This window comes from Oryx dammah, unplaced genomic scaffold, assembly GCF_014754425.2.
Source record: "Oryx dammah isolate SB20612 unplaced genomic scaffold, SCBI_Odam_1.1 HiC_scaffold_27, whole genome shotgun sequence".
In the NCBI taxonomy this organism is placed as follows: domain Eukaryota; kingdom Metazoa; phylum Chordata; class Mammalia; order Artiodactyla; family Bovidae; genus Oryx; species Oryx dammah.
In genome coordinates this window covers 37,392,140-37,418,947 of record NW_024070211.1, presented here as the reverse complement: position 1 = coordinate 37,418,947, position 26,808 = coordinate 37,392,140, and the positions used below count along the sequence as shown (strand labels likewise).

Here is a 26,808-nt window from a genome sequence, read left to right as displayed (position 1 = left end):
TACTCCTATATTTTAGGATACACTGGGTAAGGATAGCATTCTCATTTTTTTTTTCCTATATGACTGAAATAGTTTGTCATATAATTCAAGCACTTCAGCCTCTTTCATGTGAAATCCCTAGTAAATTGATGTAAATGATCCTTTTGTTTTAAATTACCATAATATTTGTTTTAACTCAGCAAAAGATGCATTTGAACACTCACATGCAGCATTCTCAGTATGTATATCCTGGGATAACCATCTTCTAACCTTTCTCCCTCAATGTCAGTCGCATCTCTTTCCCACCATAGGACTTCCAAGTTGACTACACTTAAGCCACTGTTGGGAAAAGGCAACTCAAAACAGATATTTGTTATTTTAAAATTTATATCTAGAACAAACTAAAACTGAATGTATAATCATGCTTTTCAGTATTTTTAAGGTAGTATTTTCTTTAGATAATCACTTAGTAATGCTTTATTCATCCAATAAAATTTAAATGACTGTCTACTCTGTACCAGGCACTGATGTTGGTCCTGAAGGCAGGCACATCAGTGAACAAAACTAACCAAATCCTCTGCCCTCATGAGGTTCACTTTCTAGTGGGATAAGACAGATATTTTAAATAAGACACTGGATGGTAAGTTAGAAGGCAATGAGTGCTGTGAAGAAAGAGTAGACTAAGGAAATAGAGTGCTGAGGGGCATATTGCTATTTATTTCCACTCTTCATTAGATTCTATTCTCATACAGAGCATTCAGTAGAGTTCCCTGTGCTGTACTGTAAGTTCTCACTAGTTATCTATTTTATACCTAGTTGTGTGTATGTGTCAATCCCAATCCCTCAGTTTATTCCTCCCCTCCTTAACACTCTTCTGTAAACATGAATTTGTTTTCTGCATCTGTGACTCTATTTCTGTTTTGTAAATAGATTTATTTGTACCACTTTTTTAAAGATTCCATATATAAGTGATATCATATGATATTCATCTTTATCTGACTTACTTCACTCAGTATGACAATCTCTAGGTCCATCCATGTCACTGTAGGTTGCATTATTTTATTCTTTTTTATGACTGAGTAATATTCCATTACATATATGTACTACATCTTCTTTGTCCATTCCTCTATCTGTGGACATTTAGGCATATTGCAATTTTAAATAGGTCTTGCCAAGAACAAGATGAATGACTTTGAGTAAAGACTTGGAGGAATCGTTAAACTTTAGATTTGAAAATTTGATGTTTTCTTCTTAAAATTTTAATTTTTATTACTGAAATCATTGGCCTGCAAGAAAATTAAACCAATCAATCCTAAAGAAAATCAACCCTGTATATTCATTGGAAGGACTGATGCCGAAGCTGAAGCTTCAACACTTTGGCTGCTTGATGTGAAGAGTCGACACATTGGAAAAGACCCTGATGCTGGGGAAGATTGACAGCAGGAAGACAAGGGGGGCAATGGAGGATAATGGTTGAATGGTATCATTAACAGAATAGACATGAGTTTGAACAAACTCTGGGAAATAAAGAAGGGCAGGGAAGTCTGGTGTGCTGCAGTCCGTGGGGTTGCCAAGAGTCAGACATTACTTAGAGACTGAACAACAATAACTAAAATCATGAATGGGAAGGAAAGGATGAATTATTTTATTAAAGAGAAATCTCTGAATGGAACGGATGTATTTTTATCTTTGTATTTCCAGGTGTTTCAGAGGTATTCTTTTTGAGGTTTCCTCTATTTTACCATCCTAGCACATATCTGGCCTTTTTACTAGATTCAATGGGAGGGGGACTGAGGACATTTATCCGTGTATCTTCAGAGCCCAGCATGGTACTTGGCACATGGTAGGAACTAAATAATGTGACCTGAAAATCTAAACTGTTTTATTGACATATGCATTTTTTATTAAACAGTTAGGGACCATGCCATGATAGAGGTCATTTATTTTATAGAATTCATATTTATATAGTCTTTGGTTACTTTTCCTGACATTCTATGAATGTATAGACTTCTCTTCATTAAGGTTTCCCTTGCAATTTTAGCATTCAAACTACAAAAGTGCTCTAGTAGTAGGCATTTAAATGATCACTTAAGGTTATAGTCTAAATCCTAGACTATGCACCTCTTCTACTAGGACTGAGGCAACTAAAATATCCTTTGATGGTAACAGTGATTTCTTTCAGACTCATTGGAATGAAATAGCATTTGGGGACCTGTTAGCTAGAAGAGGGGATTCCAAATAATAGCTCTTTGTTCAGAGTATCTCCAGCGATTCATAGATAAGTCAATTGGCACCTATCATTTGAAACTCATCAGAGGCCAATGTAGTTAAGTGGAATATAAAGGATAGTACAGGCAGTAAACGGAAGACTTGTTACAATATAATGTGCAGTGGAAAAGAGACTGGAAGATCAATAAAAGCTGCAAAAAAGAACAAAATATATAATTAAAGGGGCAAAAAGACATATTGAACACAATCTCAGGGACTATTTCAGACAACAGTAAATGTCTCCTCAAATATATCTTTAAAAGACAGAATGTAAAGTAGAAAATAGTCCCATGGAGAGAAGAAGAGAAATACCAAATAGAATTGTAGGAATAGGCTAACAAGAGTCAGATTGCTTATGCTAATTTTTACCTTTCTTTAAAATAATTAGATGGTGTCAGGTGGATCAGTTCAGTCCAGTTCAGTTCAGTCAGGGAATCTGAAATTCTTATATGAGAAGAGGATCAGTTCAGTTCAGTCACTCAGTCATGTCCGACTCTGTGACCCCATGGACTGCAGCCTGCCAGGCTTGCCTGTACATCACCAACTCCCGGAGCTTACTCAGACTCATGTCCATAGAGTTGGTGATGCCAACCAACCATCTCATCCTCTGTTATCCCCTTCACCTCCTGCCTTCAATCTTTCCCAGAAACAGGGTCTTTTCCAATGAGTCAGTTCTTCGCATCAGGTGGCCAGAGTATTGGAGTTTCAGCTTCAGCATCAGTCCTTCCAATGAATATTCAGGACTGATCTCCTTTAGGATGGACTGGTTGGATCTCCTTGCAGTCCAAGGGACTCTCAAGAGTCTTCTCCAACACCACAGTTTGAAAGCATCAATTCTTCGGCACTCAGCTTTCTTTATAGTCCAACTGTCATATCCATACATGACTACTAGAGAAACCATAGCTTTGACTAGATGGACCTTTGTTTGCAGAGAAGAGAATAGAGAAAAGTGAAGGGAAAAATATAAACAGAGGTGTTATTTTAGGCAGGTACGACCGAGTACAGTAGATAAATTGGCATATATAAGACAGAAATTTGCAGTTCACATGCCAAGTTTTGCCAACTAAGTACAGTTATTTTAGGTTCTAAGAAAGTTAAATATTATTTTAAAAAATATCAGGAGGTAAATGTTTCCTGACTTACCTCCATTTTATGAAAGCATTTGGCTACACATGATTTCCTCAAGAACAGAAAATAATACTTTCAGTAGAAATTATTTTTTGACAGTGTATTTCCATGACTTGAAATGAAGGTTCACATCCACTGAAATACATCAGAGATACCTAGGACATTTTCCCAATAAATTTACCCCTACTGAGAAGCACCACCTTATACATTTGATTAACTTATAATATTCTTTGGAAATGTACCGAACATGATCACTTTTACTTCCTAAAATCATTAGCCTCTGTCCTGAATTACAAATAAAGAATGGCTGACAAATTAAAATGTAAAATAAGAAAATCATATTATGAGAAGTGACATGCAAAGATGATTTCCTAGATAGAAACAGAATTCAGACTGGCTAACTGTGTGTTAAGTCAGTGTCTGTCTGTCAGGGAAGTCTTGTTATCGTGCATTAATTACATTAATTAATTACATACATTAATTACTTATTGTGCTTTCCTCTGTGCTAATTCCAAAAACTTTTTAGTTTAGTGGCTGAGAAGGTAAATCATGACTATTTAAAGATAAAGTATCAAGCTTGAGATCTTGAACACTGGTTCCAACGTTGCAGATATAAGAAAACTTTGCCTCAAAGATTATTTGATAAGTTAGGTGAAGGATAACATACTTTTGGTTAACTCTGCTCATGGAGACTCATATACACACTGATACAAACACCTATAAAATGTGCCAGATAGCACTTTGTCCAACTTTCTGAAAGGAACTTATGTACTTTGCAACTAAAGGAGGCATTGTATTTCTAAAGAGAAGTGTACAACAGAAAAATGATGAGGTTTTACCATCATGCACTTCGTTAAACTAGAAGAACATAGAAACAGAGGTCTAGAAATCATGTATTGTGTTCCTATTGTATACCCAGGTTGGGATATGTGTGTGTGTGTGTTTGGTAAGACTGGAGGTGAGTGATAGGATAGAAAAGGATTTGACACCATGGGATCCAGAGCTAAAAATGTGAGGAGAGGAAAGGAGAGAATTAGTATATTTTTATCTCTGATGGCTGCATTTCACCCTTGAAGAGAGAATAGCATCGAGATCGTCCTTACTTACATGATTTCAACTTATGGCCAAATTTGTTTCATTCACATCTCTATTCATTCCCCCAACTTCTGATTATTTGAAGAAATCTCAGATATGATATTAGTCTATCCTTAAGTATTTCAGTATATAATCTTAAAAAAATGAAACTTCTTAAAAATATAATCATAATGCTATTATCTATCTTAAAAATTATACTGAATACAATAAAATATCAATTTAGTTTCATATTTCCTCAATTATTGCTGAGATATTTTCCTTTATAGTTTACTTTTAATAATGTCAAAATGTTGGGGGCTTCCCTGGTGACTCAGTGGTAAAGAATCCATCTGCCAATGCAGGAGACATGACTTCAATCTCTGGTCTGGGAAGATCCCACATACTGTGGAGCAACTAAGCCCATGGGCCACAACTATTGAGCCTGGGCTCTAGAGCCTGGAGCTGCAACTTCTGAGCCTGTGTGCTGTAACTCCAAAGCCTGAGTGCCCTAGAGACTGCGCTCTACAACAAGAGACACCACCACAGATAAGAGGCCCAGATTAGCTCCTGTGGCTAACTTGTGTCTGAACTCTTTTGAGACCCCATGGACTGCAGCCCACCAGGCTTCTCTGTCCATGGAATTCTCCAGGCAAGAATAGGGGAGTGGGTTGCCATCTTCAAACTTGCATCTCCTGCACTGGCAGGCAGATTCTTTACTACTGAGCTACCAGGAAAGCATCCTGGATATAATTAATTCCACTAAACAGCAAAATGCGATGAATTTTCAGATGTTCCATAAGTGTTTGCTTTTGCCTCAGTATTCATAGAACAATAAAGTTTTAGTTTCTTTATGATCCTAAAGCTCAGGGAAGGGCAGCACTTGAGATAAATTCATCAAACACAAGAGGTCTATGGAATACAGTTTGATAGATAACCTTGAAGATCCCTTTTAGTTCTAAGCCTCAGAATCCTGATGAGTTGTATGGTACAATTCAGTGTTATTTCCCTTAAGTTATACTTGAGCAAAGCTAAGGAATACTAATAGGGAAAAGACAGACACATAGCATTTCAGCTAAATTGAAGTATTTCTGGGTTGTCAATAATTCTACAAGTGGACTGAAGATAGACAAAGTATTGATATGCTTCAGTTCCTCTTTCAAGCAAACCAAAACACCTGCCAGTGAGAAGAGCCATACATTTGAAGAAAAGTGGTCAGTAACAGGATACCAACTTCGAATCTAGAGAGTATGGTTTCACCAAATATACTGTGCATTTATTTAATACATTTGCATATTGTAATTTTGGATTTTTTTTCAGCTAGTTGTGCTTTATATTTTGTATTCTGCTCAGATTCACACATCTGTTTCTTTAGGCACAGACAGCCCACATTGTCCTGGAAGATGGAACTAAGATGAAAGGTTACTCCTTTGGCCATCCATCCTCTGTTGCTGGTGAAGTGGTTTTTAATACTGGCCTGGCAGGGTGAGTAATGCTTCTCTTCCAAGGCTTTCTTCTTTCTTGATATAGAGGAATAACTGGATGATATGACTCATGGTGGGAAGTTGAAATCACCACATCATCATTATCACACTACACATTATCCTGAAGTTGCCCTGTGCTTGTACACAGCTTGAACCTTGGACACAAACTCCTCCCTGTGGCTGTAAATGAAAGAGAATACAGACACTGGTGTTCCCCTGGTAAAAAAGAACAAAACTAATTCTAGAAACTTAGGTTAGGTAATCCATGGGGGACCTGGTACATAGATCTGATATTTTCAAAATTTATCAAGTGAGACTGAATTTAGTATTTAAGATCTGCTAATAGATATACATCAATGAAGGTAAGAGTTGCTACAGAAATTATGCAGCTGCTTTTATCTAGCCAACAAATGTTCATCTGGCAACCAGGAGGGGGAAGTTCTGATCTCAGTGCTAATGGTAACTGATGATGTGATACTGAGAAAATCACTCAGGCTTTCTAAGTCTTAGTTTCCATATGTAAAGAGTGAGGGAATTGGATCAGCTAGTAATTTATAGCTGAGGATTTAAAAATTATGTCTTAAAAAATTAGGTGGTTTCAAAAGGTTTCCATTAGAGATTCAAAAGACTAAACTGTAAAATAGTTGATGAATTCTTTAGGGAAATTCAGTTAGCCTTACCTTATAAAGACAAGGAGGTATTGGGTTAACTGATATTGAAGATATTGATTGACCAAGCTTCCATTATATCATTAATGTACATTCATCACTAGACTCTTGCTCCCTGTTTGAAATAAAGAATATCAGATGATTTTTAAAATAGTTCCACTGGTGAGAACATTAAATTACAGAGTATGAAAGCTGTTTGCAAAGTTTTGCTTCACCAGGCAATTATTTAAGCCTTTCGACAGCACTAATTACTAGCTGTGTTAATATACCTGCCAACAAACAACTGTTTAATATAGATCAGAATGATGGAGGGCACTAGAGTTTTCTTCTCTGTGATAGATTACGGGTAATAAATCTTGTCACATCACAAAAGTCAAACAGGACCTGATGGATTAATTTGCTTCCAACACTGCAGTTCTCTAAGACAAGCTATATTTATTCATTTACTGGAGACATTGTAAGCTTATGTTTAAAGGGAGCAGCCAGTTCTTTTATGGAGAGAAAGAAGAAAGGAAGTAAAATTAAATTAATTAAAGGCTTTTTTTTTTTTCATGTAGAAAAAGGCGTTCATTAATAAGTTTAGTCCACAGATCCTATTTTCCATTGAGAAATGCTGCTTTCCTTCATTGGGTGGCTCACCCAGTAAGGTGGTTGATAATTAAGGGGGTTATTTTGTTTTTCACCTGCAAGAAATGCATTTATATTGTGTGTAAGCTTTGGTTTTAAAAATTACTAGTTCCTGACAGGTCAGAGGCATTTGAGAAATTAGCTGATGGGGGTGTGGGTATGTGTAAATATCACAGCACTTTCGTTACTTAAGAGTTTGCTGAGCTGAGAAGCTATTCTGTTGACAGGGGAGTTCTGGGAGGAGTTGGTCTGGGTGGGGGTTAAAGAATTCATGTTGACTACTGCCGGAACTGAGGTTTTGAAGTTGTCATTCTGTCCCCCTCAGCACCTAAATTCAATTTCAATAGTAATCCACAAGAAAGACTAAGTTTAACTTGCTCTGTGGGAAGTAAAAACGTAGGAGAGTGGAAAAAATCTCATTGCAGTATATTTCAAAATGTGGAATAGCTATAGATAGATCCTGAATAAAATTTCATATTATTAAGAATAAACATTTTATATATAATTTTATTTATTATAGAACAAAAACAAAAATACATGTATTTTTATTTTTTCCCTCCTTACACTTTAAAATAAAGCCCTCTGCATTTGTTCTTAATTCCATATCCTTACTTTAAAACAGTTACTTGGAATCTTTTAATTTAGAAGACAGAAATGCTTTTGATCAATTTTTGTAGCACTGATTTTATTCTATAAAAAACCTATCAAACATATACTATCAATAATAACTTGATAACTATCAAACGTATACCTCTCTATAACTAAAATATTTAAAAATCAAGTATTTAAAAATTTATTAATTTTTTCATAGAAAATAAATCAATATTTTAAATATTCAATACATTTTAACAGACATATATACCAGGCAGCCACCATTGGTGTAATCAGTATGTTCTTCAGTATGCTAAAAGATAAAAAGACTTTTCAACTTTTGACAGTTAATATTTTGGCAGAACTGTCACCCATCAGTAGTAAATATCAGTTTGGACTCACTCATATCTGGTACTAGGGGAATCTTTGGGAATTAAAATATCTGCAAACTTTAAATAGAGCAATATTGGGATGGGGGACACATGTGCACCCATGGCTGCTTCATGTCAGCATATGGCAAAAAAAACACTACAATATTGTGAAGTAACTAGCCTCCAATTAAAATAAATAGATTAATTTAAAAATTAATAACTTATGAAGAATTTTTCAAGGTATTAAAAATTTAAGAAAGTGAGGGAATAGGAAATTAAATGAGAATATGCCATAGTACTTAAGAGTCTTTTCATATCAGTAATATCATGGGATATGTTTCCATATTTTACTGCAAAATTTCCCTAAGTTTGGCAAAATCTAGAGACAAGCTCCAGTTTTCTTGCCTGGATCATCCCAGGGATGGGGGAGCCTGGTGGGCTGCCGTCTATGGGGTCGCACAGAGTCGGACACGACTGAAGCGACTTAGCAGCAGCAGCAGCAGCAGCAGAGACAAGCTTGTAAGACTTTATTCTCATGTTCTTTAATTTTCAAGGGTCAGATAATTCAGATCATGGATGCAGAATCAGAATAAATTAGATCATGTATACAAATCAAGAATTTGTTGGTAATATTTTGGCTTCTTTACTCAGGTACCCGGAAGCTCTTACTGACCCTGCTTACAAGGGGCAGATTCTTACCATGGCCAATCCTATTGTTGGGAATGGTGGAGTCCCCGACACTGCTGCACTGGATGAACTGGGACTCAGCAAATATTTGGAATCTGATGGAATTAAGGTAGTACCAGTGATGACTATTTAAAAAGTATAGTTGATTTATTTTAAGAATCTAGGCTGGACAAAGTTTCAGCCTCTGCCCTGTAGTAAAAATAATTAAATTTATAGTCTCAATCTCATTCCTTGGTATATGAGAATAAGTTTTATCATGGAACTATTCTGAATTTCATTTCTCAGGGCACTCTGTATTTATTCTTAATGCTGTGGATGAAATGTGGCTTCATTTGGAAAAATGTTATTTTAAGTTCAGATAACAGCGGTGCTACAGAATTTGTGTTGAATCACTTTTTAAAAGGATTTTAAGAATCAAATCTGTATCACTTATTTATATTTTAAATCTTACTCTCTCTGGGAGATAAATAAAAGATAACTTGTATGCCAGCCTAAAAGTAAAAGTAAATACAATGAAAATTTCCTATTCAATGTAAATTTGGGTAATATCATGGGGATATGAACCATATAAACTAGTCAAAAATTTATAGAGGGTGCTGAGAAAGGAGATCTAGTTTAGCCTCCTGATTTGGCAAACCAGGTACGACTGTCCTTGACATGACAATTAAGGTAGTGACTATATATCTTAAAAAAATTTTTTTAATCATATATTGTTCTTCAAGTCTCCAAAATTTTAAGCGTTTTGTTGATCAGTAATAAAAACTCCGAGCTGACTTAAGTTACAAGAGTTGGATAGCATTTTGTGATCACTTTAAAAAACTGACTGCCTGTCTTTCTAGGTTGCAGGTTTGCTGGTGCTGAATTATAGTGATGACTACCACCACTGGCTGGCTACCAAGAGTCTAGGACAGTGGCTACGGGAAGAAAAGGTGAGAAATATCCAGCAGCCAGCATCACCAAAGGATGATTGGTGGGGTCCTGGAAAGTTGGGAAGGTGTATGTAATTGCAAAGGGCCAAACAGATGAGGCAGATCACGCAGTTTGGGACCCTTTTGTTTCAGAGAGCGCTTCCTTCTGTTACTACAGGCTGAATGTCCAGAACTCGTTCTTTAAACAGAGGAACTTATCCGTTCAGTCAATCAGTCATGTCTGACTCTTTGCAACTCCATGGATGCAGTACACCAGGCTTGCCTGTCCATCACCAACTCCCGGAGCTTAATCAAACTCATGTCCATTGAGTCAGTGATGCCATCCAACCATCTCATCCTCTGTCTTCCCCTTCCCCTCTCATCTTCAGTCTTTCCCAGCATCAGAATCTTTTCCAATGAGTCAGTTCTTCGCATCAGATGGCCAAAGTATTGGAGTTTCATTCAGCTTCAGCATCAGTCCTTCCAATGAATATTCAGGACTGAGTTCCTTTACAGTGGACTGGTTGGATCTCCTTGCAGTCCAAGGGACTCTCAAGAGTTTTCTCCAATACCACAAATTCAAAAGCAACAATTCTTTGGTGCTCAGCTTTCTTTATAGTCCAACTCTCAGATCCATACATGACTACTGGGAAAACCATAGCTTTGACTAGATGGACCTTGACTAAGTAATGATTCTCTTGCTTTTTTGATGATCCAGTGGATGTTGGCCATTTGATCTCTGGTTGCTCTGCCTTTTCTGCATCCAGATTGAACATCTGGAAGTTCACGGTTCAAGTACTGTTGAAGCCTGGTTTGGAGAATTTTGAGCATTACTTTGCTAGTGTGTGAGATTACATTTTCAGTTTATCCACTAGGTGGCACTCATACATGCTTGGTGAAAGTGAAAGTCGCTGAGTCGTGTCCAACTCTGTGCGACCCCCATGGACTATATAGTCCAATGAATTCTCGAGGTGAGAATACTGGAGTGGGTAGCTTTTCCCTTCTCCAGGAGATCTTCCTCACTCAGAAATCAAAGCGGGGTCTCCTGCATTGCAGGTGGATTCTTTACCAACTGAGCTACCAGGGAAGCCTTTCTCAATCTGGAAAGGGGTTAGAGAAAATTTTAGAATTCTCTGTAGTCTGAAACAATTTAACTACTCCCTCCTCTTTTAACCAGATATGTAACTTGTGCCATAGATTCTTGTACCAGGTCAGTCATTAACCAGCTGTGTGACCTTGCTCTGGTCATGCAATCATACCATAATTTCTTAATTTTAGTTTTTAATGAATGTGTACAGATTGCCATCAAGTCTTAGTGGGCTTAAAGGTTATGACTCAATGACATATAATTGGATATCATCTCATTTGAAGTGATAAATGAAAAGATTTGCTAACTTTACTTTGCATGCTAAGTCGCTTCAGTCACGTCTGACTCTTTGCAACCCTATGTACTGTAGCTCACCAGGCTCCTCTCTCCATGGGATTCTGCAGGCAAGAATACTGGAATGGGTTTCATCACCTCCTCTAGGGAATCTTCCCCAGCCAGGGATCGAACCCACATCTCTTATGCCTCCTGCATTGGCAGGCGGGTTCTTTACCACTAGTGCCACCTGGGAAACCCTATGTCTGCCTTTCTTTGAGTATTATTTTCTAATCAAATAAGAGTACTCTCCTGGGTTGAATATCAGACATACTTAGAGTAATTAGAGTTAATGGACCTGCTATATTAAACCTCATTTCTACCATTATAGCAGCTGCTTTTTCTTAAGTTGCTATTGGGCCTGTAATTGACAGAAGATTAATCTGAAAAAATTCTGACACTCCAATGAGCATCTATTGCATGTGTATGCTTAGATGCGTGTCCTATTTTTTGTGTCCCTGTGCACTGTAGCCCGGCCGGCTCCTCTGTCCATGGGATTCTCCAGGCAAGAATATTGGAGTGGGCAGGGGATTCCCTTCTCCAGGGGATTTTCCCAACCCAAGGATTGAACCCAGATCTCCTGCGTTGCAGGCAGTTTCTTTACCAATCTGAGCCACCAGGGAAGCCCAAACATCTACTAATTGGGGCTCAATGTTGCCTCTTCCTAACAATTAAAAAGAATATTGATCTTAGTTTCCTGGATATCATTACTGCTAAATGTTAAAAGAGATAATAAAGCATCTGTAGTATCTCCCAGATCTTTTCTAGTTTCTTTCAATCATTATCTGAATTTACCTCTTTGTAGTTGTCATTAATATTTCCTTTGTGTTATGTGGCATCTGATATTATAGCTGCTTTGTGTCAGAATTAGTAGTTTAAGTATAAGCTTAATTCATGGTTTGTTAGCTTGTTTTAAAAATGTGCCTTGAGTCTTCTTCCATAATCATAGACACATAGAGTAGATTAGGGTCTAAAATTATAGCTAGTTCACCTCCTTCTATGGACAGGTGAGGGAAAACACCTTGCTCATACATCACTCAGATAATTGGTGGAAGAAAAAAGAACTAGAATCTGTTTCCTCTTTCTTAACTCATTGCTCTTTCCTCTTTTATCCATGGGGAATATGTTCCAAGACTCCCTGTGCATGCCTGAAACTGTGGATAGTACCAAATTCTATATATACTAATATGGCAGAAAGTAAAGAAGAACTAAAAAGCCTCATGATGAAAGTGGAGGAGGAGAGTGAAAAAGTTGGCTTAAAACAACATTCAGAAAACTAACTTCATGGCAAATAGATGGGGAAACAATGGAAACAGTGAGAGACTTTATTTTGGGAGGCTCCAAAATCACCACAGATGGTGACTTCAGCCATGAAATTAAAAGATGCTTGCTCCTTGGAAGAAGAGCTATGTTCAACCTAGACAGCATATTAAAAAGCAGAGACATTACTTTACCAATAAAGGTCTGTCTACTCAAAGCTATGGTTTTTCTAGTAGTCATGTATCGATGTGAGTTGAACTATAAAGAAAGCTGAGCCCAAAGAATTGATTCTTTTGAACTATGGTGTTGGGGAAAACTCTTCAGAGTTCCTTGGACTGCAAAGAGATTAAACCAGTTAATCCTAAAGGAAATCAGTCCTGAATATTCATTGGAAGGACTGATGCTGAAGCTGAAACTCCAATACTTTGGCCATCTGATGCAAAGAACTTATTCATTGGAAAAGACCCTGATGCTGGGAAAGACTGAAGGTGGGAGTAGAAAGGGAGGACAGAGGATGAGATGGTTGGATGGCATCATTGACTCGAGGGACATGAGTTTAATTAGGCTTCAGGAGTTGGTGATGGACATTGAAGGCTGGCGTGCTGCAGTCCATGGGGTTGCAAAGAGTTGGACATGACTAAGCGACTGAACTGAACTGATATATATACTAATGCTATATTTTTTCTTATATATACATACCTATGACAAAGTCCAATTTATAAATTAGGCACAGTAAATGAATATCTGAATTTCCAGCATCACTTGTGCTTTGGAGCTAGTATTAAGTAAAATAGGGCTCCTTGAACACAGCACTGAGATATTGCAGCCATAAACCTGATAATTCAGTTGGCTGCTAATTGACTCAAGGTGGGATTCACTGGACAAAGGGGTGGTTTACATACACTATTCAAAATGGCACACAACTGAAAACTTATGAATTGTTTATTTATGAAGTTTTCCATTAAAAAATATTTTTAGACTGTTGGCAATAGCTGGTAACTGAAACCACAGAAAGCAAAACTGGATACGAGGGATAGATAACCACATCTATCCCTGTCTAATCTAGTCAAAGAAACTAAATCAAGTGGAGGTGTTGCCTGATTGATCAATAGACTAGGCAAAATTTAACACAGGTGCTTAAGAAGCACCTCCAGGAAACTCTGGGAGATGGTGATGGACAGGGAAGCCTGGTGTCCTGCAGTCCACAGGGTCACAAAGAGTCGGTCACAACTGTGCAGCTGAACAACTAGAACAACCTCCAGGTAAACCTGTTGATTGCCTACTATGTGCCAGAAGCATGGATTTGCATATAATTTATGGTATTTTGCTTATGAAATTCACTTCACAAATTCTTTTAGTTTAAAATATACATGTATATATAAAATTTTGTTACTTGTTTAACATCCTGGATTAAAAGCAACAAAACTGTAGTAGAAGATCGATGTTCAGATTTTCTCATTTTTCATTCTGAGGAATGGTCTGGGTATTAAGTGTCCTATGCCCAAGAGGAACAACAATTTACCTTGTTCTCACAACACAGTCACGCTAGATCAAAGAAGGAGTAGGGAAATTATTTATTGCTCAAGTAGACAGATGATGTTAAGTTGGTAACTTGAAAACATTATGCTGGACCTAATTTCCTCCAATTTTACTGTCACTACCCTTTTTTTTTCCCTCCACAGGTCCCTGCAATTTATGGAGTGGATACAAGAATGCTGACTAAAATAATTCGAGATAAGGTATGATAATCATATTTAGCCAAATCTATGTTTATATATACATATGTTTATGTATACATGCATACATATATATACATATATACATGTGTACATATATGTATGTATACATGTATATATACATATATCTGTATGTATGTATGTTTTTTCTCAGTGCCCAGGGAACCCATTGGTATGTAAAAGAACAAATCCAGCCCATTTCTGTCATTTGGGTCTCTGTCATCCTGTTTTACTTTTTCAAAGTTACTTGATGTGACTTTCAAGACTGAATGCTTGATTGGGATGTTTGCTCATGAGTGGTTTTGAGATTAATTCCCTCAGCAGTAGTTAATTGAGTGCCCACTCTATGTTCACTGCCCCAAGCAAAGTCTTGGAGATTCAGTTCATGTGACAGGGCTAGTGAGACAAGTGGAGAAGGTAACTAGACACATAAGAATTTTGCCTAAATTGAATACCTACCTGCTGAAAAATGCAAACCAGGAAGTGTGCAGCACTAGGGCTGTTATTTATTTAGCCCTCTTGAAGGAGTTTGTGAAATTTGTGAGTGTATTAAATGAGCCATCTATGTGCTACCTCAATTAGTCTTTCTTAAAATTGTTCTAGTGACCAAGATGAAGGTAAGTCTATTGCTTTTCTATCTGCTTGCCGAAATATTTGACCCTTCCCCTGAGAATGTCTCATCACCATCTGCTTCCTTCTCCTTGTTATAAGAGGTGGACACTTTTTTCTTAAATGAAAACTTCATATCTCAGACCAGAAAGAAACTTTATCTCGTGAATGTTAACTAAATTCCTTAAATGCCATTAAAGGTTTCTCATTATATTCTATATATTTTTCTGAAAAAGAAAGAAAGATACAATTTCAAAGTGAAAAAGGTTCTCCAAGAAAATCTGTTGTAGATTTCTTATTAGAATACATATTGACTCAGGATCTCTATAAACAGAAAGAAAGCTTTAAAAATAAGAACATGGCCACATACTTATGACCCAGAAGGAAGACAGAGGGAATGTTTGCAGTCCTTCTACTCTACCTCTGATTTCATTCCCTCCTCCATGATTTTCCTGAGAATAAATGGTCTAGGTTATATACATAGATTATACATCCCAAGTAGACTTTTGCATTTTCTTAGCCCAATGATGTTGTGGGAGTAGTAAAGAATGACGAAAGTGCCAGATGGGAGGGGAATACAATTGGGAAATTCAGCTGTAGAATTGGCAGATTGGATACAATATAGACAGGCTTAGTAATTTAGGAAAATATAAGACCGTATTATGTTCTTCATGTGATATATTAGTTTAAGGTGAACCTTGCTTTTGTCAATGGAGTATTCAATGGCAACTCACTCCGGTATTCTTGTCTGGAAAAATTCCATGAACAGAGGACACTGGCAGACTGCAATACCTGGAGTCTCAAAAAGTCGGACACGACTGAGCACTGCTTTTATCAGAGGTAGTTAGTTTTCAAAATCTGGTTGAATAGATTAGCAAGCAAAATAGTAGTATTGCCTATTATATTTGATTATGAGTAACATGGGCTCATATTAAAAATGTATGTTGTGGCTTTTAGTTCTGTGAGTCTTAGGTTGGAGAGTAAGGGTGTTTTTCATTCAGCATGCTTAAAGTAAAAGGGAATGAGAACTGAAAACCAAATTTCAAAATTAAGGATCCATAAATATAGTCAAGGAATTCTGTGATCTGGACTATAAAAGTAAGTGGAGACCACCATGAAACTTAATAATCCAGTATGGAAGTGAAAGGTGGTTTTCACTGTCTTTCGGGAGTTTGAGATAGTACTCTGGTTGTAATAATCACACTGAAATACCTGTCTGGATGATGTGCTAGCATCACCTCACTCCCAAGTTACTTCTTCCCATAAGAAATATGTTTCAGGGGGAAATAAAGACTTTCTTCTATTCCCTTCAGTGCAACAATTTCCTTGGAGAAAAGCAAATCAGTAAATTATTTTGATCTCCTTCCCCTCTCAATAAAGTCATCATTATGAAACATAATATGCCATTTTTTATAAATCTTTTCCCCTCTCAAGAAAGTCTCCATTACTAAACATAATATAACATTTTTCTAAATAGGCCAAACTAGATTTACCAATAAATAAGCTAATCTCAGGACAGCAAAAAATAATATGAAAACATCTGTCATGTTCTGGCTAGTAAAGCTAATTTGTGAAAACTTTATAGAAGGTTAAGCCTTCTCTAAAGTTCAAGCCCTTATTAGCATATGTAAAAAATGAAACTTTCATTGCCATTTCTCAAAGTTTGTGACTTATACAACATTTCACATTTTTTTTTGCATGTGAATTTTACTCTTTAAAATATTTCCATTCTGTTTCAATTTTCAGCAAGTTTTAGATTTCCTTTCTTTTTCTCAATCTATTATCTTGCCACATAGCTAACGAAATAGTTTTAGGTCATAAGTACACTAAATACTCTGATTTGCACTTCCTGGCAACCCAAATTCTGTTATCCTTTGACTTCACTTACCCCAGGTGACTATCTCAGCCCTAAAAGAAGTAATTTTACTACCGAGCATGCTTCCCAAAATGTACCATACAAACTGCTTCATCTTTCCAAGTTGAGAAGATGAAGATCTGCTGATGGTTAAGAGTAGTTATAAAGACATCTAAATATTGGAGCAGCTGTGTAAGTTCCTGTGAATTTATCCTGCCAGCACCTGCATCATTGCCCCCTGTTAACTCTAATTTTTTAATTTGATAGGGTACCATGCTTGGGAAGATTGAATTTGAAGGTCAGTCTGTGGATTTTGTGGATCCAAATAAGCAGAATTTGATTGCTGAGGTTTCAACCAAGGTGAGAGATTTTTTTCATATTTTGTGGTTTTATTTTATCCCCTTTAGACCTTTCTATTTTATAATACCAAAATCTACATTTAAGCAAAAATCATCTTCCACAAGCATCAGAATTGAAGGGAAAACAGTTATAAATTGATATATTGCAAAAACAGTGCATTTAAAGTTAGCAACTTCTACTTATAGGGAACTTGCATGGCTTGATTTAGAGTCTGTTTACTATTATTTTAATTTTTCTTATTTCTTTTTGTGGTTCCTTCACTTAAGACTTTAAAATGTCAAGTACAAGGGTCATTCAATTGCCAAAGATAGGTACAGTGACAATTGCCAAAGATAGGTACAGAGCTAATGGTCTGCCAGAGAGTTGAAAGCAGTTTATAGAATTCAGACCCAATATTGTAATGAGAATCTGGGGTTATTTTGTGCAGGGAAAAGAATTCCTGTGCACACTGAAAATTTAGTGTATTATAGCTCACTTCAAAAATTAAGTGTTCTTCGGGACAGCTATATCACTCCAAAGTGAGATATGTATATTGTATATTTACAAGAAGGCATACAATACATCCAAGTATTCTACAAAATCAATACATGTGTTGATATTGATTAAAGTTGTGAGTCTCTTGGGCTATAGTTTCTGTTCTTGGGGACCGTAGAGTTTGGCGGGGTATGCAAACAAGCAATCATCATGGAGCAAGTACTATAATAAATGCTGTCCTTGGAGTGTGCACAAGACACCATAAGGTCATGTGTGGGGAAACATCCAATTAAAGAGGTAGATTAGGGGAGGCCCTGCAGAGGATCCAGGCTTGTCGTGAGACATAAAGAGTAAGTCAGTAGATGGTGAACTAGGAGAGCTTTGTTTTAGGCAGAGGAAATGGCATGTGTTGAAAGGCACAGAGGAGTGAAACAATACGGTGTGTTTGAAAAGTTATGCTTAATTCGGTGTGTCTGACCAACAGGTTCACAAATACAGCTGTTCACATTTGGCTAAAGTTGAGTGGAGATGGACGGGGCTAGAGCTAGAGGGTTTAGTGTCATTGACTCAATGAATCAACTGAACTCCAAAATCAGCAACATTTTGGAGCAAAATAAACTGGATAAAAGAGCAGGTAACTAGAAAGTTATTGCAGTTAATTCGGACAAAAGTCATGAAAGCCCAGACTGACCAGGCATAGCAGGAAAAGAAACAGCAAGATGGTTTAGACAAATAGGAGAAAGAAGGTGGCTTAGACAAACAGAGGGTTTCCCAGATGATGGTAGTGGTAAAGAGTCTGCTTGCCAATGCAGGAGACGTAAGAGATGTGGGTTTGAGCCCTGGGTCAGGAAGATCCCCTGGTAGAGATCATGGCACCCCACTCCAGTATTCTTGCCTGGAGAATCCCGTGGACAGAGAAGCTTGGCAGGCTATAGTCCATAGGGTCGCACAGAGTTGGACACGACTGAAAAGACAGCAGCAGCAGCAAACAAATAGGAGATAGAGATTTCAACACACTTCTCTATGAGGACGTCCCTCGTGGCTCAGACTGCAAAGCATCTGCCTGCAATGCTGGAGACCCGAGTTCAATCTCTCGGTTTGGAAGATCTCCTGGAGAAGGAAATGGCAACCCACTCCTGTATTCTTGCCTGGAAAATCCCGTGGACAGAGGAGCCTAAAGTTCATGGGGTTGCAAAGAGTCAGACACAACTGAGCAACTTCACTTCCCTTCCCTTCCCTATGAGGAGATGAGACACAGCATGATAGAGGGTTATTTTTATAGAATTTTATTAGACTTTAGAACTAACTTGGGGTAGCATTTCCTGAATGTGAGAAGCACTGGCCTGGAGAAAGTCACCTTAAAAAAATGCTATGGTCAAATAAGGTTGAAAAACACTGCATAATGTATTCCTCTCTTGGAGAGTCCTAGCAAATTCATGTATTCCTGTTTCTATGAGGTCTTGCTTACTCTGTACAGAGGGTATATGGTGCGTTTGTGAAGAGACCAGATTGCAAATTTCATCTAAAACTTTTAAGAAACTTCGAAATCATCCTAAATTCAGAGTGTGTTTGCTGACTCTTGAAGCTGGAACCAGTGAAGGCACCCAGCCCTCTAGGCTTTCTCTCTCTCTATTTCTATTATTTCTTCTTTTATGACTTTGGGGAACTGCTTCTTGGGTAAATGCCTGTGAAAATGGATCTGACTCCAAGCAGTGCTTAAAACGTACATAATGATTATGATATGCTCTGGGATCCTTTTATGAAGTCTACCATTTAAATGCAAATGATTACACAGTAACCTAAAGGGACCAGTGGTCTACACTAGCTTAGCAGTTCCTCTGACTAAGACTGATTTTATCCATTAGCCCCACTTCCTAAGCCTCATGCACAATAGCTCTACCTCATCCAAACTTTATTGCAAGTTGAGGATCAAGAGGTGTTTAAAGCATGATGTATCTATTATTACATCTGTTTAGTGCTGAATCAGGCAATAATACTTGGAAATCCCATTGCTACTGGTTGTTAATGAGGCAAAACATGGGAAAAAAATGTTTGTTAATTATGGAAGCAACCAATTTCTTAGGGATAATTGTTATTACTGTAATCAACATTTCATACCAAACAGCAAAATACTTTGTTCTCATGAACAAGATAGAGTTTGTGGTATTTGCTATGTCTTTCTTACAAACTGATTGTTAACTGCCAACCACTCCCTAGTAGTTAGCTATCAATCTGTTACCAAGTGCAGAGCATCCTGAGATGTGTTTATGATACTGATGTGTTGTTCATGGCTGGACATTCCCTCTGACTCTGGTTTTTAAAATGGCAGGATGTCAAGGTGTATGGCAAAGGAAATCCCATGAAAGTGGTAGCTGTAGACTGTGGGATAAAAAACAATGTAATCCGCTTATTAGTAAAGGTAAGTAATTTGTTCCATCTCAAGGATGGGGGTTTGTAATACTGATCATTTGTATTAATCTGATTTTCTCTGTTTCAGAGAAAGCTTGTATACTTTCTCAGAATGTCAGAGGATATATTCTCGCTGCCTTTGGTCTATGAGATAATACATTTATCCCTGTTAAAATTAGAGATGTAGATTGCTATTAAAAACAAAAAACATTCAAAGGTTACAACACACAGAAGAAAATATTGACTGTTCTTTTCACTTATTGATTGACATTCTGAGACATGGCACAAGCACTGATTAATTTTATTAACAAAAATGTGCGTGGACTCATAAACAGTAGATGCTGTAGATGGCTTAGCCATACGGCCCTCTTATTTTATCATTTTAAGCCGTCTTGTCCATCTTCCAATTGCAAGTGTCTGCATCTCATTGCCTGAGGGCTCTCTTTGGTTGGTTGGAGGCTGCTGGCAGGCAGGAAATGATATAGAATTAATGATCCCTGGAGCAGCCTCAGTCAATGACAGTGTCAATTTCCCAGCTCCTGTGCCACATGGGTAGGCTGTTTTTAGGTGAATATTCTATATTGGCTCTCAGAGTTCCCCAGTGATCCAAAGCTCTATTTGTGCGTTGTGGTATCTGATTGATAATGCATACCTTATTAGGGTCTTTCACCATGTTGCTTGCTATTAGTATTTCTGGGAAACTTTTCCAAAGAAACTTCTTTCTCTCAAATTCTTGACTTGCTAAGGGCTTCTAGCAAAACAATCAAAGCCATCTTCCATCCACTTTTGTATAGAAAAGTTCTAATTTTTCTATTAGAATATAAATATGAAAAAACCCAGGAAAGAAGGCTGATTAAAATTTGGTAAGATAAAAAAATGAGGAACTGAAAAAGGTGAGAGGTGGACCAAAATAAATACTGGAGGAAATAGGTTTATCTTCTGTTTTGCCACTCCCTTTCCTGGAATAAGTGAAGATAACCTGTGTTCTTGTGTGCCCAGTCATGAAGCCTTTAGGTTTGCAACCTCCTGAAGTGAGAGGAAGTATGGGAAAGTGCATTATCTATTTTTTTAGAATCAAAACTTAAATGTTATTTTTTTCCACATTTTATTGTAGAGTCGCTTTCAGTTCCACCACACAAAATATGTCACCCTAAAGAATTTTTGCTCAGCATTATTTATCTGAATCATGTGCTCTGTTTCTCTTCCCTTTTGGGAATACTTAGCCAAGAGAAGGTTAAGCACTTTGGCAAAGAAAAATATTATTAAATTGAATTATTAAATACTATTAAATTCTTTTGTAAACTTTTTTTTTCTTTTTTCTTTTTTTTTTTGATGTGGGCCATTTAAAAGTCTTTATTGAATTTGTTAGAAAATTGCTTCTGTTGTTTATGTTTTCTTATTTTGGCCATGAGAATCTTAGCTCCCCAACCAACGATCGAGCCCATACTCCCTGTGGAACACCAGGGAAGTCCCCAGTTGACCATTCTCGTGTTTCTTTTCCAGCGAGGGGCAGAAGTGCATGTAGTACCTTGGAATCATGATTTCACCAAGATGGAGTATGATGGGCTTTTAATTGCTGGAGGACCTGGTAACCCAGCTCTTGCACAACCACTAATTCAGAATGTAAAAAAGGTATAGTGAACCGGGAGAGTGTGTGTCTGTGTATGAACTGGAGGGAGTCTGTTCTGTAATATACTTTATTTATACAAAAATATTTTTCATACTTCTGTTTGTGACTTTTGAGGTAGTGTCAGCACAGATAGTGTATAGGGGGAACAAGCCAGGTGAGAGTTCTACAGGAGAAAGAGCAAAGACCTTCAGGCAGAGCAACTGGGATTGTGTCCTTGAGTGTTGAGAGCTAGAGTCCGATTTCCAAATGTGTTGTCTGAACAATTGTAAAATGAAAACTTGTGTTACTCACCATGACCTTTGGACCTACAAGACTTTCGAATTTCTAGAGAAATAGTAAACTAAATTTAATTTAGTCTGGATGTTAAGTACATTCTATTGAATTTTGATGCTTGCAAATTGTCAATCCTGTCCTTATTCATAATCTAACTTTTTATTCAATTACTATTTTCTTTACCTTGTAAATTAAGGGGGGGAAATGCTTCATTTTACTTCTTTCAGAGGTTGTATATATATATATATTTTGGACCTGATCTTTTGGAGTAATAAAGTATTTTTGCTAATTTAGATCTTGGAGAGTGATCGCAAGGAACCATTGTTTGGAATCAGTACAGGAAATTTAATAACAGGATTGGCTGCTGGTGCCCAAGTCTACAAGATGTCCATGGCCAACAGGTAAGGCAGTTATGCTTCTGTTTACATGTCAGACTGGCTCTGAAATACTGTTAGTAACCAAACCAAAAAGGCTTAGAGAACTTACATGCCGCTTTCTTCAGAATAAATAGATAACCACACTATTACATGGTTCACAGTTGTCTGACTACCTGATACCATTTTTATCACATTTTGGAAAGGCAGCCTTCTCTAACAATAACTTTGTCATAATTTAAAGTTATTTTCCTTTCCTTGACTTAAATTGAAGTTATAATACTCAAATGATATTCCAAGGGAAATATTTCAGATTTTGAGCTTGATTTCAGATCACTGCTGCTGCTGACAATATTATAAAACTAGTGTAACTCAAGAACCCAGAAATCTTCAGATCCTATTGGTTTTACTTCCTTACCCTAAATGATGTTAATTTATTCAACGTGGAACTTTCCCTCCCAGTCCACCCTCCACATGAAGTATAATTCAAAATAATTCAGGACTGAGGAGTAACCTCTTTATTATCCCCCAAGTACTCTCTTTTGGCTTTAAAATTACTGTAGCAGCCTTAAAAGAAATTGTTTATATTTGTCTATCTCTAAGCTAGTAAGCATATCTTAACTTTTTTGTTATGAGTGCAATTCCCCTTTTTTAAAACCGATCATATAAGTTTAATAGACCTGATATTTAGCATACAACAAAGCTTCCTGAACTGATTTTTTTTTTTTTTGCTAAAATTATTAGGATTAAGAATCTGTGATTTTTCTCATGGAGTAATTTTTCACTAAGCAATTGAAACTTTTGAATCTTAATTTTTTTTTTTTAATTTTTTTAATTAATTTATTTATTTTTAATTTTTACTTTACAATTCTGTATTGGTTTTGGCATAGATTGACATGAATCCACCACAGGTGTACATGCGTTCCCAAACATGAACCCCCCTCCCACCCCCCTCCCCACAACATCTCTCTGGGTCATCCCCGCGCGTCAGCCCCAAGCGTGTCATATCCTGCATCAGACATAGACTGGCATTTCGATTCTTACATGTTATTATACATGTTTCAATGCCATTCTCCCAAATCATCACACCCTCTCCCTCTCCCTCTGAGTCCAAAAGTCCGCTATACACATCTGTGTCTCTTTTGCTGTCCTGCATACAGGGTCATCATTGCCATCTTCCTAAATTCCATATATATGTGTTAGTATACTGTATTGGTGTTTTTCTTTCTGGCTCACTTCACTCTGTATAATCGGCTCCAGTTTCATCCATCTCATCAGAACTGATTCAAATGTATTCTTTTTAATGGCTGAGTAATACTCCATTGTGTATATGTACCACAGCTTTCTTATCCATTCATCTACTGATGGACATCTAGGTTGTTTCCATGTCCTGGCTATTATAAACAGTGCTGCGATGAACATTGGGGTACATGTGTTTCTTTCAATTCTGGTTTCCTCTGTGTGTATGCCCAACAGTGGGATTGCTGGGTCATAAGGCATTTCTATTTGCAATTTTTTAAGGAATTTCCACACTGTTCTCCATAGTGGCTGTACTAGTTTGCATTCCCACCAACAGTGTAGGAGGGTTCCCTTCTCTCCACACCCTCTCCAGCATTTATTGCTTGCAGATTTTTGGATCGCAGACATTCTGACTGGTGTGAAGTGGTACCTCATTGTGGTTTTGATTTGCATTTCTCTTATAATGAGTGATGTTGAGCATCTTTTCATGTGTTTGTTAGCCATCCGTATGTCTTCTTTGGAGAAATGTCTATTTAGTTCTTTGGCCCATTTTTTTATTGGGTCGTTTATTTTTCTGGAATTGAGCTGCATAAGTTGCTTGTATATTTTTGAGATTAGTTGTTTGTCAGTTGCTTCATTTGCTATTATTTTCTCCCATTCGGAAGGCTGTCTTTTCACTTTGCTTATGTTTTCCTTTGTTGTGCAGAAGCTTTTAATTTTAATTAGATCCCATTTGTTTATTTTTGCTTTTATTTCCAGAATTCTGGGAGGTGGATCATAGAGGATCCTGCTGTGGTTTATGTCAGAGAGTGTTTTGCCTATGTTCTCCTCTAAGAGTTTTATAGTTTCTGGTCTTACATTTAGATCTTTAATCCATTTTGAGTTTATCTTTGTGTGCGGTGTTAGAAAGTGATCTAGCTTCATTCTTTTACAAGTGGTTGACCAGTTTTCCCAGCATCACTTGTTAAAGAGATTGTCTTTACTCCATTGTATATTCTTGCCTCCTTTGTCAAAGATAAGGTGTCCATATGTATGTGGATTTATCTCTGGGCTTTCTATTTTGTTCCATTGATCTATATGTCTGTCTTTGTGCCAATACCATACTGTCTTGATGACTGTGGCTTTGTAGTAGAGCCTGAAGTCAGGCAAATTGATTCCTCCAGTTCCATCCTTCTTTCTCAAGATTGCTTTGGCTATTCATGGTTTTTTGTATTTCCATACAAATCTTGAAATTATTTGTTCTAGTTCTGTGAAAAATATCGCCGGTATCTTGATAGGGATTGCATTGAATTTGTAAATTGCTTTGGGTAATATACTCATTTTCACTATATTGATTCTTCCGATCCATGAGCATGGTATATTTCTCCATCTATTAGTGTCCTCTTTGATTTCTTTCATCAGTGTTTTAAAGTTTTCTGTATATAGGTCTTTAGTTTCTTTAGGTAGATATATTCCTAAGTATTTTATTCTTTTTGTTGCAATGGTGAATGGAATTGTTTCCTTAATTTCTTCTTCTACTTTCTCATTATTAGTGTATACGAATTACTCTCTATTTTACATCTAATGCATTTATATTATTTTCTTTGCTTTTTCTTTTCTATTCTTTTTCACCTTTTCTATCCAGAGGGCAGAATCAACCTGTTTTGAATATCACAAACAGACAGGCTTTCATTACTGCTCAGAATCATGGCTATGCCCTGGACAGCACCCTTCCTACTGGCTGGAAACCGCTTTTTGTGAATGTTAATGATCAAACAAACGAGGTAAGTGAGTGAAGAGAAATTCAGGAGTTTTATTACTCTGTTTTGCAAATACCTTTCCCTTAATTATGTGGGCTTTTCTAGGGTATGTATGTGGAATAATTCTTGTTATAGATTATTTTCCATAGCCCTCTGCTTTTTAAAAAAGTAATTTTTTTCTGTCTTATTCCCTTATCAGTTGACTCATTAAAGACCCACAATTTGAATGGTTAATCAATGATTGTTTTACACATTCATTGCTAATGGGTGATTGGTGAAAGGAGATCTGTTTGGGACCAGTCTATGCATGTCTCTGCAACTCAACACTGAAGTAGCCTTTGAGAAACCCTTGGAGAAGTAATTTAGGAGTTGGTTAAAAGAAGAGGATTTAAGTGATTCTGATCAGAGCCTAGAGGGGCCTGAAATGTTATAGAACAAGCTAGTTTTTTTTTTAAATAGGGGAACCACATCAGTTGAGTCTTTATTGGCCTATTTTTATTAGTACTGTTTATTTTTAGAACATTCTCAAACTTTTAACTTAGTTTTGAAAATTTGAACTTCATTGTCCACTGATTCATACCTATTCCTGCATGACATTCATTGTTACTGTATGAATTTCTTCCGATTTCTTATTCCTTCAGGGGATTATGCATGAGAGCAAACCCTTCTTTGGTGTGCAGTTCCACCCAGAAGTTGGCCCAGGGCCAACAGACACTGAGGTATGTCAGAAAGATGAGGTCTATTACATATTAAAATTTTTTAAAATCAGAAATATACTTATGTGAAAAATTGAGAAACCAAAATAATTACCTAGGTGGTCTCGGTACAAAAACATTCTTAAAAAGAGTGCTTTGATAATGCCTGTGTTGTTTGAAAAATTTCCCCATGAATATCATGGAGGAAACTTCAATCTTTTTTAAAATTTGAAGTCGGAAAGCCCTTAAGAAACTACGCAATGTGATTTTTATTTAAATGATTATCATTTTAATATATTTAGTTCTGAAATTTACAATTGTTGCACTATGCAAATGAATTCCCTCTTGCTCTCTGGTTCTCATAACTGAAATGAAATTTTAATCCCCCATCTGTGACTTCACGAAAATCCCTATGGCAACTGGTTGTGTAGCATAAAGGGAAAATAAACAGCAGCAGGAGCAAGAAGAAGAGCAGGGTTGTGGGGAGTGGGGAAGGTATGCTTGCACACACATATGAGTCAGATGGCTTAAGCAAAGAACCATAAGGAATGCCTAGAGGAGTTTTGTTTTAAATTTAATATTTTTACTATTTCGTGTGAGTTTTTGCTTCAGTGTTCAAGAACATTTTTCCAAAAAGGGCTTGTGGAGATATTCAGAAAAGTCTGGGAAGTCTGAAGTGACTCTTCCTCTTGTACATGGCCTGCAATAGTGATACTGGCAATTTTTCCTTGTCAGCAGATGCTCTCAGAAAAGACAGCTAGGCAAAATGAAGAGGAGAATAGGAATTTTCCCTTTGTAGACTCTACCTCCTCATCCCTGAATTGCCCTTTTCAGATATTTATACTTTGTTCTTGTTTTAATATTATTAGGAAAGAATGGTTCTTAATAGCCAAAGTCAGTACAACATTATCTATACTCAAAAATAACATTAGTTGCATACATACACATCTATT

General features: G+C 36.9%; 1 protein-coding gene across 1 annotated transcript in view; it reads left to right on the top strand.

Moving 5' to 3' along the window:
* Nucleotides 1–26,808, top strand: part of CPS1 (carbamoyl-phosphate synthase 1) — a 141,065-nt gene that overhangs the window by 18,362 nt on the left and 95,895 nt on the right. The window contains exons 2-11 of the mRNA XM_040228582.1: nucleotides 5,822–5,931; nucleotides 8,839–8,983; nucleotides 9,714–9,803; nucleotides 14,145–14,201; nucleotides 16,930–17,022; nucleotides 19,826–19,915; nucleotides 21,409–21,537; nucleotides 22,103–22,209; nucleotides 25,046–25,184; nucleotides 25,802–25,879. Of these exons, the coding sequence (XP_040084516.1) occupies nucleotides 5,822–5,931; nucleotides 8,839–8,983; nucleotides 9,714–9,803; nucleotides 14,145–14,201; nucleotides 16,930–17,022; nucleotides 19,826–19,915; nucleotides 21,409–21,537; nucleotides 22,103–22,209; nucleotides 25,046–25,184; nucleotides 25,802–25,879 (1,038 nt within the window). The remainder of the gene's footprint in view (nucleotides 1–5,821; nucleotides 5,932–8,838; nucleotides 8,984–9,713; nucleotides 9,804–14,144; nucleotides 14,202–16,929; nucleotides 17,023–19,825; nucleotides 19,916–21,408; nucleotides 21,538–22,102; nucleotides 22,210–25,045; nucleotides 25,185–25,801; nucleotides 25,880–26,808) is intronic.